Source organism: Passer domesticus, chromosome Z (genome assembly GCF_036417665.1).
Source record: "Passer domesticus isolate bPasDom1 chromosome Z, bPasDom1.hap1, whole genome shotgun sequence".
Classification (NCBI taxonomy): domain Eukaryota; kingdom Metazoa; phylum Chordata; class Aves; order Passeriformes; family Passeridae; genus Passer; species Passer domesticus.
In genome coordinates, this window is record NC_087512.1 from 52,700,044 (window position 1) to 52,718,502 (window position 18,459).

An 18,459-nucleotide genomic window follows, 5' to 3' on the forward strand; every position below is an offset into this window, starting at 1 on the left:
ACAGCAGGTAGGAGGTAATCCATGGAAATAAAGGGAATTAATACCATACCGTGTGGACCATATTTTGTCTTCAAGATTTTAGAAAAAAAAGTCAAGTTGTACTTAGCTTGTGTTTTGTTGAAAGGAATTTTTAAAATGGATTTTTACACTCATCCCCAAGCATGATATACTAAATTATCTAGGAGGAAAGGGAATTGTTTGTGTGTGTTAAATTAGATGTGATAACCAGTGGAAAGAAAATGGAGACTGATAATTTTGAGTAGAAACAAGAAATTTTAGAAGAATATTATTGCATTAAAACAACAGACACAAAGCTGATGATCAGGTGAATTACAAGTAGTAAGAATATACTTTTAGAGTGCACAGAATCAGTTCACTGATGATATAATAACTGTAGTCTATATACCTTCAGGTTCTAAAAACAAAGATAGTAGCATTAAATACACATTTATACATAAGAATTGCCTGAAAATTTTTACATTTCTTATATAATACGTACATCCTGACCTCAGCAGATTGAGTTTTTTTGCACTGAAAATTTTCAGGAAAAATCTGATACAGCAATTCCAATTCTTAGGGTTGTCTTAGGCTGTGGGAAGTCTCAATAATTTCAGATTATAATTGAAAGATGACACATTTTCTCTCCAAAATTGTGTTTCTTCCTGTTGTAAATGTGATCAAAAACTAACATCTTTATTGTGACACTCTAATTAAGACAGTCCAATATTTAGTTTGAAGTTGATAGATCTTTCTGCACCAGACACTTCATTGATTGATACTACAGCAAACATATCTACCTAGTTAATATTTTGTTTCAAGCAGGTTCATGGAATTTGACCCAAGTTTAACCCTATGCAGATACAAAAAATTAAGTTTCCAGATTTGTGGTAAAGTTCTTGGAGGGACTTAAAAGGACTAATTATGAAATACTGCATGGATGCATGCTGCTTACATAACTGGCTTGTATGGGAGCCAGATTTATAAAAGTACAAAGGACAAAAGAGTCCATTTATTATTTATGCTATACTTGAAAACATTTTTTAATGTAGTTTCTGCCTAAAACTTAAAAGGGAGTTATTTTCTTTAACAACATTGTACCTTTTTAATCGGTCTTAGTAAATAAAAATTATTAAAGTAATACTATGTGTGTTTGTAAAGAACAATCAGTAAACCAGTCCCTTTAGTAAATGGATAGTTGCATTGGTTAGGACTATTACAAAATGATTATATTTTTTTCCCACTTTCCACACATTCTGTAAATGTTAAGTACTTTTATAGATTTGCAGCGTTGATCCCGTGCAGCTGGGTGAGGAGGTGCTGGGTCCTCCAACTCTCTGCAGCAGGGTTAGCTGTTTGCAAGCCTGTGCAGGGGGCATAGGTGGGAGAGCACTGGGGGGTGTTGCAGGGGCTGCCAGGAGATGAAAAGGGCAAGGGCAGCGCATCAGAGCTGCCTTGGCATGCACCACTCCAGGGTTTGTTGTCAGCAACTGCTGTGCAAGTGCACTGGATTAATGAGACACTGTTTTTTTGTTCCATTTCTCTTGGCACTTCAGCCTATCAGCTTGGTGGTGTAACTATAGCTGACACTGTTTATCCATCTGTACAAGCATTTAACAAGTATCTAACACACATTACTGTGCAGGTGTGCCTAGGTGCGCTCGCAGGGCCCTGGTGTTGGTGTTCTTGGATCTCTAAAGTCTCTCATCTTTACTGTCTGACTTTGGCTTGAAAAATGCCTTTGCATTATCCATGAAATTCCATTCATCTTTGGCTTGCAAATAAAATGTTAGAAATCTCCCGCTCCTCCCCCCACCTCTTGCATTCTTCAGGAAAATTTTGGCAGCCTTTGAAATAATAAATAGCTGCACGGTCATTTTAAGCATGGGTTTACCATGGCCAGAGTTAAGTACTCACTGGAGAAATGAAAAGACAGGTGAGAGTCTTGTTTCTTCTCCACCATACTGAAGCGTTTAATCTCACCTGTGCTGATCTCAAGACCTGTGGCACTCACAGAAAAACATATTTTCTCATGCCAGCTGATACTTATTTTTACTAGCAAAAGCAGAAGCATTCTCTCTTCCAGGGATGAGAGTGCAGTTCCTCCTGTCAGCTTAGTATGAGGGAAGGAGAAGAAAAGGTTAAGTGGTATGAATAACCAATTGTTCTGTGTTAATTTTCAAAGTTAAGTAACTAATTTCCATAATTATCTGTCTCACAGTACTGGCTGGATCCTGCAAAGACCCTCGCTGAACATAAAGAATTGATAAACAGTATGTATTTAATTTGAACCTAAAGGACAAAGATGGAGTAACAATGTTCCATCTATACAGTTGGCACAATATTCTAGTCAAAAGAGATTTACAGTTCTTAACAAATTACTTATTGCAGTTTTTTGCTGTATCAAAATTTCACATGTGGATTGCACATGGTATCATTTAACAGTGTGATTATTGTCCAAGGACTGTTGCATGCTTAAATTTTGTTTTAGGCTAATAAGTGGTGTATCATTAATTAATATAATTTTATAGTGGCTGTGATGCGCTATCAGCTTAGCGTATCATAACCATTTGCTGTGTGACTGTAACATTTGTTCTGAAAATGTCAAGTTTCATAAAATGTTAAGATACGCTTCTTAGTAGCTGTTTTGTCATCAACTAGTAACAATTAGTATCAATTAGCAATTCATGACCACTCACTTTTACCCCATTTTTTTTTTCTGCAGCTGGACCACCATACACTCTGTATTTTGGCATTAAATTTTATGCGGAAGATCCATGTAAACTTAAAGAAGAAATAACAAGGTACAGGATTTAATAAAAAATAGTTTGTTGATCTCAGGCTAGCAATACATTTCAACCAGGTGAATATTGTTGTGGTGTGCCTGGGTTGTTTTTTTTCTTGAACACCTGAATGCTTGAACATTGGTGTGTAGTAAGAAAATAGTGATTAACTTCACAGTGGTTGATGGTGATGACTGTTAGGAAGCCCAATAAGAAAATACATTCTCTGGCATCAAAAATCAAAGGGCCTTGATGTGCCTTTTTGAGAGTGGGGGTTTTTCCCCCATATTTTCATTAATCTATTGTTACAGCTGCATTTCTACTATGCTATAACCAAGTTTAGAGTTTACTTGGGTATCAGATATAGATGCAGGGAATTTTCTTCTTTATTGGCTATAGCTTAAATTCCAGAACTGTTTTTCAAGCGGATTTCTTTTGGACTTACTAAAAATATGTGAAGGAAATTGAAGACATGCATGCCTCTGATTCTTTTACCTAAGCTTGTCCTCTGCAAGGCATGAGGCTGCACGCAGTAACATATGCACATGCTTGCACACAGAGACACACATATGGTTATCTAAACTCTCTCACAGCTTCAGGGTTATCTGTCTGTTTTATTTATTAAATGTTTCGGACAATTAAGTTTAGGTTCAAAAGGAAATTTGAGAATTTGAGTAGGTAGGCGGACAAAATTAGTGTGCTAGCTTGCATTAACAAATACATCTTTTGATGTCCTAAGAATGTGGGACATGAAGATTCATTAGAATGCATGCAAGGTTTTTCATTTTCCTAAATCAAAGGTTGCAGTACAGGCAGAATAGTTTTCTTACTCCAGAGTGAGAAAATTCTTTTGTTTCCAACTGGCACAACAGGAATGGAAGTCTCCAACTTAACAAGACCCAGGCTGGCCTGTTAAAAATAAAAAACGCTGTGACATGGCAGGTAAAAGAACATAACCTGGCAGTGATGGGGTTCCCCTGTACTATGGAAATTTGGTGCCATTTTCTTGTACTTTCCCAGAAGAGCTTTAAATCCTCCTCACAGGAAAAGACAGGTGTCCCTGGGAAAGGGAACTTTGGCCATGGAATCTGTTATGATTGCCTCCCAGGAGGCAGGGTGGAGACAGGAGGCTAAATTTCTTCTTTTGCCCTATGATAAGGCCAGCCAGTGATCTACACTCCTGAGTAGTGTACAAATCCAGTCAAGAAAGTTTTCAGTGTCCTTAGGTAGCCTCTGGTCATGACTTGACAATGTTTGGTCACACAGAGCTGGCACTTTGGGTGGTACAGAAGGCCAGCCTAGGAAATTGATATGATGGTATTGTCAGTCTTCTATGAAACACATTGAATAGCCAACTGCCTTCAACATTTGTGAACACTTATTCCCATAGGCTCTTAAATCTTGGAAGGAAGGTTTTTTTTTTTTTCAGGAAAATAACACTACTACTACTACTACTACTACTACTACTACTACTGCTACTACTGCTACTACTGCTACTACTACTACTACTACTACTACTGCTACTACTAGTACTATCACCATCTCCTTAGAATAATTTGGGTAGGAAGGGACTCCTAAAGGTCCTTCTACTTAGGAGGCATTTAAACACCCTCTTTTTCTTAATAATAATAATGTTCTGCCTAATTGTGTAATTCCAGTGATGTGTTAACTGCTTTGTGCTAATCGATGCTTTGGAGCATGTATTTATTACTTTAATGGACATGAGAGCTAACTGTTGTTATTAGATTCTGATGATCTGTGCCATTATATGATTACTCTTTGCAAATAATGAAAACCTGTCAAATTTGTAATTGCTTTGCAGCAGAATCTGTCTGGCTTGTTGGCAAAAGCTAACACTGCCGTGTTTGCTGGCTGTGTTTGCTAGAGAAAACTTGGAATTAAGCACTCTAATATATGCATGAGAAACATTGGCACACAAGATGAGACTGCTTTAGCTATAGGTGTAGACAGAAGGCCTGGTTTTCCAAGGAGCTCAGTGGCTACAGTGGGAATTGAGATTGTTCACCTTACAGGAGCCACTTTAAGCAATTAACAATGCAGGATGCAGGTGTGTTTTGAGGGTTCCTATGCTACTTTATTTTCAGACTACAGAAATATAGGTACCTGCTCCAAGGATAATATATTTCTAGCATCCTTTCCTTCCAAGCTCTGTTCTGTAGAGAAGTATAGGTGTGCAACAGAAATGCATTTCATGGCAGAAAGATGATGTTCTGTACTCCATAGAGGATGTAAAATCTTCTTGGTCATTATCATAATTCATACAGGGAAGATTTGTCTGGGTAGAATTGTAAGCATAGACTAGAAGCAGGACTGAGGTATTGCTTAGAGTGAGGAAACACTGAGTGTCTGTGCTTTCTGTTGCCCAGAGATACTCCCAGGAAATTCCTGTGCTAATGCCATTCCTCTGAAGTAGAGAACGTTAACCATTTTTTAGAGGATGGACATTCCTACCATAACATCTGTCACAGCACAAACTCTGGGGGAAAATCATTAATCAAAAGAACATGAGTATCTTTATTCAGTGGCTCATCTGATAAAGTCTAGAAAATTTGACTGGATCTTAAGTTTTCTGAGTCAGCTGTCATGTAACCTGCAGTTTGTAAACTTTTCTGAAATCAGTGTAGGTGCACTTTGAACTTACTGAGCATTCCAAGGTACTTTCATCAATTACTTGTACTAACACAGAGTAAATTATTTGCGTAGTAGCTGAATGGCTCTACGTAGTTAAAATTGAACTAGTGAATAATGGAAAAGCTATGTTGTTGTATGGAAGACCTTTATTTTTCTGCAAAAAATTACCTTCATTGTATTTTTACATTTTGTAGGAAATCAGAGCAAGAAATTAACTTAGGATGATGTGAAACACTGCATAAATCTGTTGTAATAAAATCAGACAAAATCCAAATAGTGTTTAAAAGATCTTAAATAAATCATTATGGAAAGTTGCAAAACTGCAGATGCTTTATATAATGGCTTGTTGTCTTGTGTGTTCCATCTGCTTTGGGCATATTGATTCATTCTAAGTGGTCTCAGCTTTATCTAGTGTAGAAGCAGGTTATGACTTTGAAAATTACATTTTCATCCCTGGTGTAACTATTCCAAGTAGTACCTTGTGCTACAACAGATTCAGTTAGTTGCTGATGGCACGCCCATCCATCTTTTTCATGGGGTCCATCAAACTTCCCTGCTGCATTGTAGTCAATACTCTGGTATGTGGAGAGGAAATATTTGAGTAAGCAAGTAATACAATACCCAGTCATCCTTTACACTGATCCCATGATGAGGTTAAACTTTTGCCCTTTGATAGGTTCTTGTTCCATTTTTCTGACTCCTATCCTTCTTCCCTGCTTCCTGACTGCTCTGTGAAAGTCAAAAGAGGGAAATGACGTTTTAGGGTCATAAGTAATTGCCTCAGCAGAATATAAGCAGATTGGAAAATTGGAAGTGCTCCCTTTCCTGGGTTCTTCCACTGGATGAATCTTAGTTGTTACTTCTGTATCAATAGGGGAAGTGATTTAGAGGGGAATACAGGCATTTACTGTCACATAATTATGGTACCTGGTATGTGCACAGTTACAGGGATAATTTTGAAATATTAATTGGACTTAAAATAACAACTTTGTTTTATCTCTATGTTTTAGGTATCAGTTTTTCTTGCAGGTAAAGCAAGATGTTCTACAGGGCCGTTTACCTTGTCCGATCAACACTGCAGCACAGCTGGGAGCATACATAATTCAGTGTAAGTTCTCCTGGCCCTCTGAAAACTTATTCCCTTCAATCCTACATTGTGATTAATTTTAAGTGATGACTGAAGACAGCATTACCACTTTATGCATTCTCTTCCAAACAGAAGTTTTCAGATTTCACTTCAAGAGCTGTAAATAAATGACCATTCTGAATAGATAATGCAGGAGCAATATGGAAGTTAATGTAAAGAAGAAACTTTAAAATCAATCTGAAGACTCTGCTAAACATTATTTGCTGTGTTGGGGAATATTTTATCAAGTACTTAAGATTTTATAACTTTGGATTACATATAGAGTACAACAAAACCTTCATCAGGAGATTTACAGATTTCAAAGGCAGCCTCAAATCTGGGAAACAAAATATCATCTCAAAAATTACATTATGTCAATATGAATGCAAGTTTACTTAACAGAAGGATATGATTTGACCTGAAGTGAAGAATTTTCATTTTATTTAGTATTTATCTACATTCATCCATCAGTAGAGATCTTTTCAGGAGTGGATGTTATATGCTGCAGGCTAAATAGAACTAGCAATCAATTAGAAAGGAGCTGGCTATCTACTGGAGCTGTTATTCTTTTTCCATTACAGCTCAAGATCTATATTCAAACAGAATTGCAAGCAAAAATTGTGTGAAGTGCCATGCTGGGACCTCTATCTGTAATTTTTTCCGTATTAAATTTAGATTTGTCTAAAGTGATATGTATCAAGGAAAGATTGTTTGTGTTATTGGTGTTACAAGTGTCACTCAATAACACTTAATATAACATTAAAAATAGTTCTCCTTTTATATCCATTTTAGAATGACATGGCAGAATAACTTGTGTATGAAATGGGAATGGGCATAATACAGGATTTCATAGTGGATTATATGTGTATCTGAAAAACTAAAGTTTCAGGCAGTATTTATTTGTCTACCATTATTTTTTATTTTATTTTGCCATCTAAGAAATATGACATGTCATCCTCTGAAAAATTGTTTGCAATGCACATTTCACTTTACTGGCAGACATGCCTTCTCTGAAAAAATACTGCAAGTTGAAGCAGGAAAATATGCAATGATGGTAGCATCTTCATTTTATTATGAGAAGTGACTAAAAGGAGTAAATTCATGCCCTTCAGTAATTTTGTAAGGTGGTGAGAGCTGTTGTTTTGGTATGGTGTCCTGTTCCTGTAATTCTAATCTCAAATATTTTGTTGGAAAACAATGAGAAAGTTTATGGGAGAGAGAAGAGTTAAAGCATGGCCAAGGTTACATACAGTGAGTTAAAGTTAGTCCAGGCACTAGGAGGTATGCATTCCCGTGAGCTCTATAAAAAACTTTATCGTTTTATTTAGGGCTTGCTGTTGTTCCAAATACGCAAACACACCTGAGAAATGTCTGTCTTAGATACTGGATACATAATTTTAATGGAGATTTTCCAGTGAGACTTCTCAACATCCCTACTGAGCACCTCACCATCTTTTTCTAGCAATTTCATTTCAACATTTGGGAAAGAAACATCAGTAGTTAGATGAGTCTTTTCCTTCTTGGCTCTTGAAGCCTCCTTTTGGCTATGTTTCTGGCTCAGTGGGCATTGGATAGAAAACTCCTGTGAAATCTTTCTCAGAAAAACCCAGTGCACAGATATTACCCAGGCTTATAAAAAGTTGAAATACTAACTTTTGCAGAGTTTCTCAGATGCAATTATAGTTAAGATCAGTAGATGTGAGTTCTGGCCAAGATGGTATTTGTTTTATAATTATGTTACAACATACGAACAGACACGACTAATGTGTACAAATTCAGGGTAGTGTCAAACAAAATTACATTGGCTATTCATCATGTTCTTTAAGAAAGATCTTTTGAATGCTGTTTTTATTTTAAAAGTGAATTTGATATCCAGGATATCAAATATTTTATTGAAAAAGGAAAGCTTGTGATTCTTCACAAGAAGACCCTCCCTCTAGGACTCATGGGATATTTACCTCCATTTGTATTCCCAGTTTATGTTAAAGTGCCAGCAATAACTTGGAACTTTTCTACCAGTAATATTGCAGTATATCGAGAGAGCAGAGATATTACAAAACTAGACTTTTCTTCTACACTTCTTTTGCATATGCTGCCAAATAATCAACGTCATTGAATTCAAACTTTGCTGGCTTGGTCAAAATTTTGTCTGGCCTGTAGAAGCAGTAGGTTTCCTGTCAAGGCTTCTAGCTCTTTCTAGCTCTAACCTTCCTTCTATGTATTTTTTAAAATGTGTGAAGACAATTTCTTATTGCTTTTATGTCTGCTGATGTGAATAGTCTTCCTTCATTCCTTTTTTTCTTGTCTGACTGCCAATTAAATTGGCTGTCAGTTGGAGAGGGGCAGCTGGGCACCAGTAGGTGGATTATATAACGCATGTTTTGGTTGAGAAGAAGCACGGGTGACCTTTGTTTTCTCCTTGTGTTCTGTAGCTGAGCTGGGGGACTATGACCCGTACAAGCACACTGCAGGTTATGTCTCCGAGTACCGCTTTGTTCCTGACCAGAAGGAAGAGCTGGAGGATGCCATAGAGAGGATACACAAGACTCTGATGTAAGAATTCAGTTCTGTTGGGAACTTGGCAGGTAATACCAGACTCAGGGATGCTAGGAAGGTGGGGAAGAACAGCCTGTGGTGCAAAGTGAGGTTTTCTTTTTATTGAGGAAAGGACACACGGAATACACTTATACCTCTCAGAAGCAGAAAAGATTTTACATATTGAAGCTGTTCTTTTAGGAAGTGAGTAGGACAGTAGCTGGAAATATGAGGTGTGTCAGACCTAGGTATGGGTGTTTCAGAGCCAGCAGTTTTAATAAAACATATGCCAGAAATTCACACACAGAGCCAAAATAAACATTTACTTGCTTATCTCCAAGTTCATGTTCCTGGTAAGTGTAAGGAGGCCTGTTCTAACAAATCCAAGTTAGGTGATATAACCATTTATGAAGATGAGAGCAGTAAGAACCCTTTCATGAGGGTGTTCATCATAGCCTTTGTCAAAGTAATGTGAAGAGAATCAGTTACCCATCTTGTTGTAGATGTTCTTGATTCTTTTCCTATAATGAAGCCGCAGTCGGGATAAAGGTTAAGTATTTTTTGCCTGTAGCATTGTGTGTTTATGTTACATGTGCCTTGTTTAATGAGAATAGGTATTAACTTAGGGTCACAGCTGTTCTCTGAGAAGTTTTCCAGTAATTGGAGTCTGTGCCATTTGCCACGTTGACTTGAGCTTTCTCTTCCAGGGAAGAGAGTCTGTTGTCACTAATTATTTCTGTGTGGTTGCATAACAGCCTTTTGCTAATTGATACTTTTCAGAGAACTTACTACATGTATTTCTGTAAAGCAAAAAAGTATTGGTGTTTTCCATTCCAGAGAGAGGAAACTGAGTCACAGCTCATTAGTTTGGTTCAAGATCACAGAAATGGTTTGTGAGAAATGAGACTTGAGATGAATTGCTGTGAACTAAGCAGCCTTCCTTTCTCTTTCTCAAGTTTCTGTAGTCACTAGATGCAGAAGCCAGTGGTTGTGAAGGGAAGTGATCACTGTCAGACACTTACTGATCTGGAGCCCTGGTACTGTTCTGCTGCTTGGCTGCAGTTGGGTGTCAGGGATTTAGCAGCATGAGAACAGAGGGGAAAGCCAAGGTGTATTCATCGCTACTTCAGCCTGACTGTTACCATCAGCACTGCCAGCTTTGATTTCTGCACAGGTGACCACAGTCTCTGCAGCTAAGAAGTGTGAAGCTATAATGGGTGAGGGCATCCCAAATTGTCTCATTGACCTGAGACATTTTAGGGACAGGTTTGTGATATGGTTTGGAAGAATTGTTTTATTCTTTCCAGATCCCAGATGGAAACACGGGGGCTTTCCGTGTTTGTTTGTTTGGTTGGTTTTTTGTTTGTTTTGTTTTGTTGGTTTTTTTGGGGGTTTTTTTGTTTTTTATAAGCAGCTGTGGCACTGCATATACTTTCCTTCTCCTAGTTATGTCAAGAAAAACTGGTTTTGGTTGCATGTTTCCTCTCAGTTTTTTTGGGTTTTTTACACAGCACAATAGCTATTTGGAGATTCAGTAAGGATGCAGTTTTTTGAGAAAGTTTCTAAAGCAAGGAAGGTGAGGGAAGAAAGCAGAGGGGGTTTCTGACTCTGCAGCCTGCCTACTGTGATTGTAGTCCCATCTATAAACCAACATGACAGCCCCAAGGCCAGAGAGCAGTGTGAGGTGACCTGATATTGTCAGGCACATGTGGAGGATCAAGCAGTGACTTTGGGGCTCACTTATGAGGGAGGAAAACACTTGGTGTTGGAGGAGAGACAGAATCCCTCAGTGCAGACGGGAGAGCCGGTGTTGTGCTGCTGACAGCGCCCATTTCAGGCTGTGGGAGATCTGTCACTGACTGGTGCTTGGCAAGTCAGCTGCTGCTGTGTTTTGAATCAACACTTCATGCTGCCAGTGGGGCACAAGCAAAGCAAAAATGCCCCTGATATTTAGCTTTAAAAGCAGCTTTCAGTGTTGCTTAGGGCCTCGAGTGGCCCTCAGATGCCCTTTGTCCATCCAAAGGAGTGTGTTTGTGTCAGCTGCATGGCTGTCACTTTGCCAGCTCTGTCATTCCTACTGGCAAAGACTGCTTTAGTTTTGGGATGTGTGATGCTAAAGGAGAGTTTGTGTTTTCACACACGATAAAAATGAAACACTCTTTGTACTAATGGGAATTCTTTCAGTCCCTGACAATTCTTTATCCCTTCATATTCTGGCTTCTCCATCTGCTTTTGGGAGGACTTCTACCTCTGGCTTCCATCTGCTTCCTTCAGAAGCTCCAGCTCACATCTTTGCTTCCTTCAATATTTTTACAAATTCAGTTTCTAAAACATAGTGTATTACTCTGAAAGTATTTATAAAAACACACTCAAAACAATTATTTTGACATTTGAACTTTTTGGTCCTTTCAGAAGCAGGTGAGAATAAAGGAATAAGTGCATCAGCATTTTTCTAAGCCTGGTCAGTAAGGAAAGGCTAACAGCAGGGTTTAAATTGGTGTTGTGTTCTAGCACTAATTCAATAATGGGGTAATCCATTTTGCTCAGGACTGGTATTCAGCCTGCTTGCAAAATCAGTGAGACAATACAGCCCCTGTGAACATTTTGCTTACATTTCTGAGATATACTTGTAAGACTTTAAATTAAAAATCAAGCTGCAGTAAATTTTTATAGCAAAAGTATATAAAAGACGTGACAGATGTGACATTACTGATGTGCTGAATATCCAGTGTTCTACATGTTCTGAATGCAGATAATGAATGACACATCTACTGGGATTTGAAGAAAGGGATTTCTCTGACAAGCTTCAGGTCTGCTGCTTTTCCAGGAGTCCTTGGAGAGGAGGGCACCTGGAAAAGTGGCAGTGCGGCTACACGGATAAGATGAGCTGAAGCAGTCCATCTCCCAGATACAAAGAAGTAATTTTAAATGTCTTTGAATACCTTTAACTATCTATTGCATTCATGCTAGCACTGCTGTTTCATGTCTTTGACCTTGGAAATCCTTATTTCTTTGTCAACCATAACACAAAATTGGGAAAACCTAGATGGTAACTTCTAGGCTAGAGAGAATGGTGACTTTCATTCACCAGAAGCAGGAATGTGCCTATTGCAGGGCTTTTCCAGATCTTCGATCAAAATGTTGAATGTAGAATGTTCTACTTCACACCTTGAATTTGAAAGGTAGCACATCCTGTGAAGTATTTCCCAAGAAAACCAACAGGATGAAGTAGGATATGCAACTTTTTGAGCTGATATTTTTACAAGATGTGCTGTACTTTCCCATTAACAGTCCAGTTGCTTTCAGATAAGTATTAAAAAGAAATTAAAATAAAAACATTGCTTCAGCTATTTCAGGCTTACAAAAGAGAATCTTGTTCTTGTATCATTGATAGATATTAAGTGAAGAGCAAATTAAATTCTGAGGATAAGGCTTTGAATTTATTTAGTTCTGTTCTTTTTGAAAATAAGTAAATTTTCAGTAATGTCAAGTATGTTCCTACTAGCCAGGATTTTTCCCTCACCAGTTTTCCCAGTTTTTTCCTGCCAGTGGTACTTTTACCTGATGGATTGATATCTGTAGGTAGGAAGGCAGGCAGGATCTTTGAAATGGCTAATCTCATGAGACAGACTTCAAATCTTGTTTTCGACATAGCAGACCTGGGTGCTACCAGCTGGTGTGACTTCTGTAGGCGAGATTTTATGGAGAACGGAATAATTTCTCTGGAGTTAATCAACCTTGCTTTCAGGAGCTTCAACACTTCTGTGGGGAAATAGTACCCCAACCAGTCATTCTATTCCTGTTTTATTAATAATATTGTAATTATTGGGGGAGAAAAAGTTTTTTGCATATTGAAGCATGAAAATTAAATGCGTGAAGTGTGTTTGTGACAGCAATGAAAAGGCAAAAGGCACTGCATTAGGCAAACATTACATATATGATAGCATATATGTCTGTGCTAGGAGACCACTAGAGATCTAGTCTTACCTGGAATAAGAAGTTCAGAGTTGAAAAGACCATGAGAGTCTAAAAAACTGGTAAGAAGGGCTGCATATGTGTCCAGAAAACTATATTTATTACTATGATCTATTTTGATGTGTTGATTGGAATTACAAGATTCTTAAAAAAAAATTGTATTTACAGGGGTCAAGTTCCTGCTGAGGCAGAAGTGAACTACTTAGGTGTGGCCAAATCTCTGGAAATGTATGGAGTGGATCTCCATCCTGTTTATGTAAGTATTAACTGTGAAAAACAATTACTGCGCTAATGTGTGAAACAGTACTTACATAGTTTTGTTGCCACAGGATAACTGAAAAGGGAACACTACTCAAGAAATTAAAAGGAGCACGCATTTACAGACAGTGAGGATTCAGTTATTCATACATACAAAAGCCTGATGCTTTTCAGATCAAATGCCGCGATTGTGTTGCATGATAAAAAAAACCAATCAGTTATACTCTGGATAAAAACAATTCAGATAGAAAAGAAGGAATTTGTGCAAGTGTCAGGAGACATGAGTTAGAGTTATCACCTTTGTCTTTGACAGAAGAATTTGCACATTATTTTAGTTTAAATAAGAGCAAGTGTGTTCTGAAACCTTTTCAATACCTTTGCAAAAATTAGGGTGGAGTAGCAGTCACATGTCTAGCTTTTTAAAATATTTTTTTAAAATATTTTTTGTCAAGGTTTTGCTAAAGATCCAGAGTATGTTTCCATTTTTTTCCCATGTTGTATCATGCAGCGTTGCAAGTTGTCTGTATTGCCTCAGAAAACCCCTCCATTTCTTTTGTCTGTCAGCATGTATGTTGGGATTGGATCCAAGTCATCACCTGGAAGCTATGTGCTCCTGGTGGAAACGTCATTCTATCTTGTTTCTTGTTTGAATTATTCTGCTTGTGGCAGGTTTTTGTTTTTGGTGGGTTTTTTTGTTTTGTTTTGGTTTTTTTGGTTGTTTTTTGTTTGTTTGTTTTTTTGGTTGTTTTTTGTTTGTTTGTTTGGTTGGTTTTTTTTGTTATAAAAGAAAATCAGGAGTTCAAATGGGGAGTTGTAGTATAGATAGTTCACTGAGTTAGATGTCAGTACTTTGTAAAATTACTTGAAAGAAACTAAAAAAATTAAGATACTACCTGAAGATTAGATATGTATTTCCTCTGAAAAATATGTAGTCTGCAATGTAAAGTACCTTTTAATGCACACTATGGCTTAATTATATTCATAGCCCAGGCTTCGTTCCCCTCCCACCAATGGAAAAATGGTGAGTTACTGGAACAAGATCCAACATGATCCAACAAAATCATGTTAAATTAGTACAGCCTGGAATTTTTTTTGCCTCGTAACTTGCCTTTATTGTGCAATGAAATGCCTGCCTGGGTAACCTGTGAACATCGTTGTTCCTACTTAAATTACATCAGCAGCAGAAGCCCCCATTTGAGACTGAAACTGCACACACAATGAGATGCAGTTATTTTCCTCCTTTGGTCATATTAAAGTTGCCTTTGGCAGTTAATTCACTGAGGAGCACAGGCAGAGCTTGCCAGGTGCTTGACCTTTGTCAGCCCTGAAATCACACAGGGCATTTTTTCAGTGTCTCAAGTCAGTGCCTCTCACAGTTGATAATTCTGCTGCTCTTGCTCCTCTGGTTTGGACTTGCAGGGCTCTTCCTCACTGCCTCTAGTAGGCAGGTGGATGAGCTTTTCCAGCTGACTTTATTTTAACCTCATGCACTATGGTTTGCACTCTTTCAGCTGTAAGCTCCTTCTGGTTTTGGTTATTGACTGTAAACTGGGGAGGTGGGGACCTTCTGCCACTCAGCAGCAGGGCTTTCACCCTGTTCTCACCTGGTGCAGTTTGAGATTTGTATCCTGACTTCAGGAATGGTTTCCTTCAGAGGAGTTGATGCATGTGGCTGTTCCCTGCATACCATTGCCCTTTCTGAACAACAAAAAGGAAGCTTAACTCTCCCAAAGCAGCTACTTCACTTGGAGGCAGCAGCAGCTGACACTGTTTTAGGAGGGAGAAGGCAGCTGTGTGGTTGTATTATAGGTCAGAAAATCACTATTTAATTTCAGCTGGAAGTTGAGATGTCTGTTGCATTCATGCCTCAATAAGGAGTTCAGTTTCTGAGTTTTGGCCATTTGCCAAATAGCAAAAATTAATAATTCAGTAAGAAAACAGAAAAAAAGAGGTGTTTTTGTTTTTCACCATGGTGTGAAATTCCCTGTTTTTTCCTCATTCCCAATCTTTCTTGCCTCTTTTCCCCCAGAACTACAAATTTCCATATAGAAGCTTTCATAAATAAATCAAGTACTATTTTCCCGTTTGTACAGAAAGAAACAGTATATTTAAGTCACCGGGATGAATGTCTCACTGGATCTCACTAACACTGTGATTCTATTTGCAACTGTATGAATGACATAGTTCTTTATTTTCTAGGGTGAAAACAAATCTGAATACTTTTTAGGATTAACACCCGTAGGAGTTGTTGTCTACAAGAATAAAAAACAAGTAGGAAAATATTTCTGGTATGTATTATTTAAATGTGCAGTCTGCACTAAAACAATAACAATGTTGTATGGATGTCTACGATTTGTGGTCTCTATTTGAAAGTTTAATTATAGCAATATCAAAAAAGGACACATAGAATTCTTAATATTTCTGTGGATGATGCAGATTTTTAATTCTTTGATAGTCCAGGTACTGAAAACAGTAGATCATCTTTACCATACTCATGCTGAAATGTTTACATATCCTTAATTGTCTGCTGATATCTGGGGCATACCTGAACAATAAATATAACTGTGAATTATTTTTCTGTCTCTGCATGCAAATTTACACAACTTTATATCTTATTACACATGAAATTAAAAGGTCACGGAGTTTGGTTTGTCTTTCTTTCTCAATATTACAGGCCTAGAATTACGAAAGTTCACTTCAAGGAAACACAGTTTGAACTTCGAGTCCTGGGAAAAGATGTAAGTTTTTATTTAGGCCTGAAAAGATTAAAAAAAAAAGAATTAGGTCTAATGAAGGTGGAAATTTAGTGTGTCTGTGAACGTCTAATTGGTTTTATTGAAATTTACTGTATGAAATCAAATGTAGCTGAAGAGAAACTCACAAAGCTGTCAGACACAAAACAGGCAGCCTTGTTATATAGCTTGAAACCCATTTGTCAGAGTTCAACATTACTTTGCACTTAGACTATTTGAGAGAAAGCAATGTTGGTTCCAGTGCGGCAAGGACAGCAGGCTGATAAGGAGAGAGGAGGTTCTAAGATGTAGTACAAAAATATATATATAAAAAAAATCCCCTACAAAGCATGTGGAGTAGGGAGAGGAGGAGACTGTTGAGTATGTAGGAAAAAATAATGACACGCAATAAAAAACATACTTGCAGTCAGTTTGTGGGTTTTGCTGTCTGGTTTAGTTACAAGTCTAGTTAGCTGATATATATTTTGAAAATACTTTGTCTTTTTAGAACATGAAAGTTTATAGTTTCATAAGGACTGATAGTTATAGTTTTAAGTAGTATTACCGTGCTGGCAAAAATCCCCTTTACTGTTTATCTAAGTGTTTTTGTTCATCTTTGTAATGGCTGTCAGTCTCATCCATGGTTTTTCCATGAGGATATTTGTCTTGCTCCTGTTGTGGACAAAGTTTCTGGTGTCTTTGCAGATGTCTTGGCAAATCTCTGTTTTGTTACCCCCAAGTGGCTTGTTTATATTTGGTGCGGTAATCTGTGGGGATTTCATTTCTGAAGGTGTGTTTGTTGAAATACGAGTGTTATTTAAAGGCTGGGAAAACTTTTCACCATGTTTCATGTAAAGGGTGAGTGATAGTTCATGTATAAACTAGTCTGAGTTTGACTTGGAGTGAATTGCTTGGAAATGAAGCTGTAGCTTCTCTTTGATGCCACATTTCCACAGTTTTCTTTTAACCATGTGGAATTGCAAAGGCTTAGCATGCTGTGTAGAAAACTCAGAAGGTTTTGGAAAAGTTGAGGCTGTGAATATTGATGGCTGGTGAACTCTTACTGTTGTGGTCATAAGGCAAGCATTTTGACAGAAGTTGGTAGTTTCAAGCCTTGACAGGTATTTCTAGGAAATTGTTGGATAGAACAGTAAGTACAGGGGTGTGTAAATTCGCCTTTTCAACTAATACTAATCTGAAGTATTTCTACATCACTTAATATCTTAACAAGATCACGAAGGGCCAAAATGGCACAGAGAAATCTTCTTTTTCCTTTTTTTAACAGTCTGGGGTACTTTGAACAAAATTATATATTGGAATAAGCAGATAGTAACCTCAGTCTCTGGATTAAAATTGTCATAACAATTTATGCTGTTCTACACAGAGGAGGAAAAGCTCATCAGTGTATTTGTGTATGTTCCAATACTTCTAAAAGTATGATTCACAATTTTTTTTTATTCCTCTTGTGGTTTTTTTAATAAACGCTATCACTTTGTCCTCCCATGTGACACATTAGTATATTACAGAAGAGTAAATATGCCATTTTCACTCCATTCTGCCTCCTGTAATATCATTTTACAGCCCAGGGAATTAATACTTTCCTTGTATCAGATGTGGTATACCAAGTCTGGAATGTCTGTTCCAGTTAGTTGCAGAGAGCTCAAGAAGAAATTCAGGAGGAGTAAAAATAATGGGGGCTTTCCCATGTCTTTAAATTGAACTTTATGGCATAAAGTGAAGGAGCTAATTCCATGTAACACAGCAGATTATTTCTGGGTGAACTGAGTGCTTTGTGTGAATCATGTTTTCCATATGTTGTAAAAATTCTCTGCAGCATGGGTTTTCATCCATGTTTCCACACACACTAGCTACCCTTATTCACCCTGACTGTCACCTTTCACTGCTCATAAAGAGGAAGCTGTTGGTGCCTTTAGTACCAGCAGAGCTCTTTCCCTGGATGGAGTTACTTGTGGTAACTTCTTTGTTGTTGCTTGCTGAGATTGGTGTGAAATTTTTTCAACCATGCCTGAAGAATCTGTGTATTTCCCACTAGGTGGATGGAAATGCACATGTGATCTTCTTGACAGATGGCACTCTAAATGTACAAGTCCATGCCTTCAGACTAGCTAAACCCCACTGTTGTGTCTGTATCAGCCAAACCTATGGCCTATTTTCTTGTTTACATTGCTTCACTTTTCATAAACTTGCTGCTTACTTAGCAGATGTTATTGCTTAGTGCCTTATAATATAGTAAGCTGCTTTGGCTTTTCTGTTTTGTAGTGTAACCTCTTGCACTTCTTCATATCTCTTCCATGAGAATAATTAATTCCTGTATATTTAGCTGCCTCATATTTTTTTCCTGCGCACCTGTTGCTATTGTGTACAAGCATGACCATCAGTA

At 37.7% G+C, this 18,459-nt stretch overlaps 1 protein-coding gene across 2 annotated transcripts in view; it reads left to right on the plus strand.

Moving 5' to 3' along the window:
* EPB41L4A (erythrocyte membrane protein band 4.1 like 4A) overlaps nt 1-18,459 on the plus strand; it is a 126,812-nt gene that overhangs the window by 61,044 nt on the left and 47,309 nt on the right. For both annotated transcript variants that reach the window (XM_064405584.1, XM_064405583.1), the window contains exons 3-9: nt 2,219-2,270; nt 2,723-2,801; nt 6,443-6,540; nt 8,991-9,111; nt 13,237-13,324; nt 15,526-15,614; nt 16,001-16,064. In XM_064405584.1, coding sequence (XP_064261654.1) covers nt 2,219-2,270; nt 2,723-2,801; nt 6,443-6,540; nt 8,991-9,111; nt 13,237-13,324; nt 15,526-15,614; nt 16,001-16,064 — 591 coding nt within the window. The remainder of the gene's footprint in view (nt 1-2,218; nt 2,271-2,722; nt 2,802-6,442; nt 6,541-8,990; nt 9,112-13,236; nt 13,325-15,525; nt 15,615-16,000; nt 16,065-18,459) is intronic.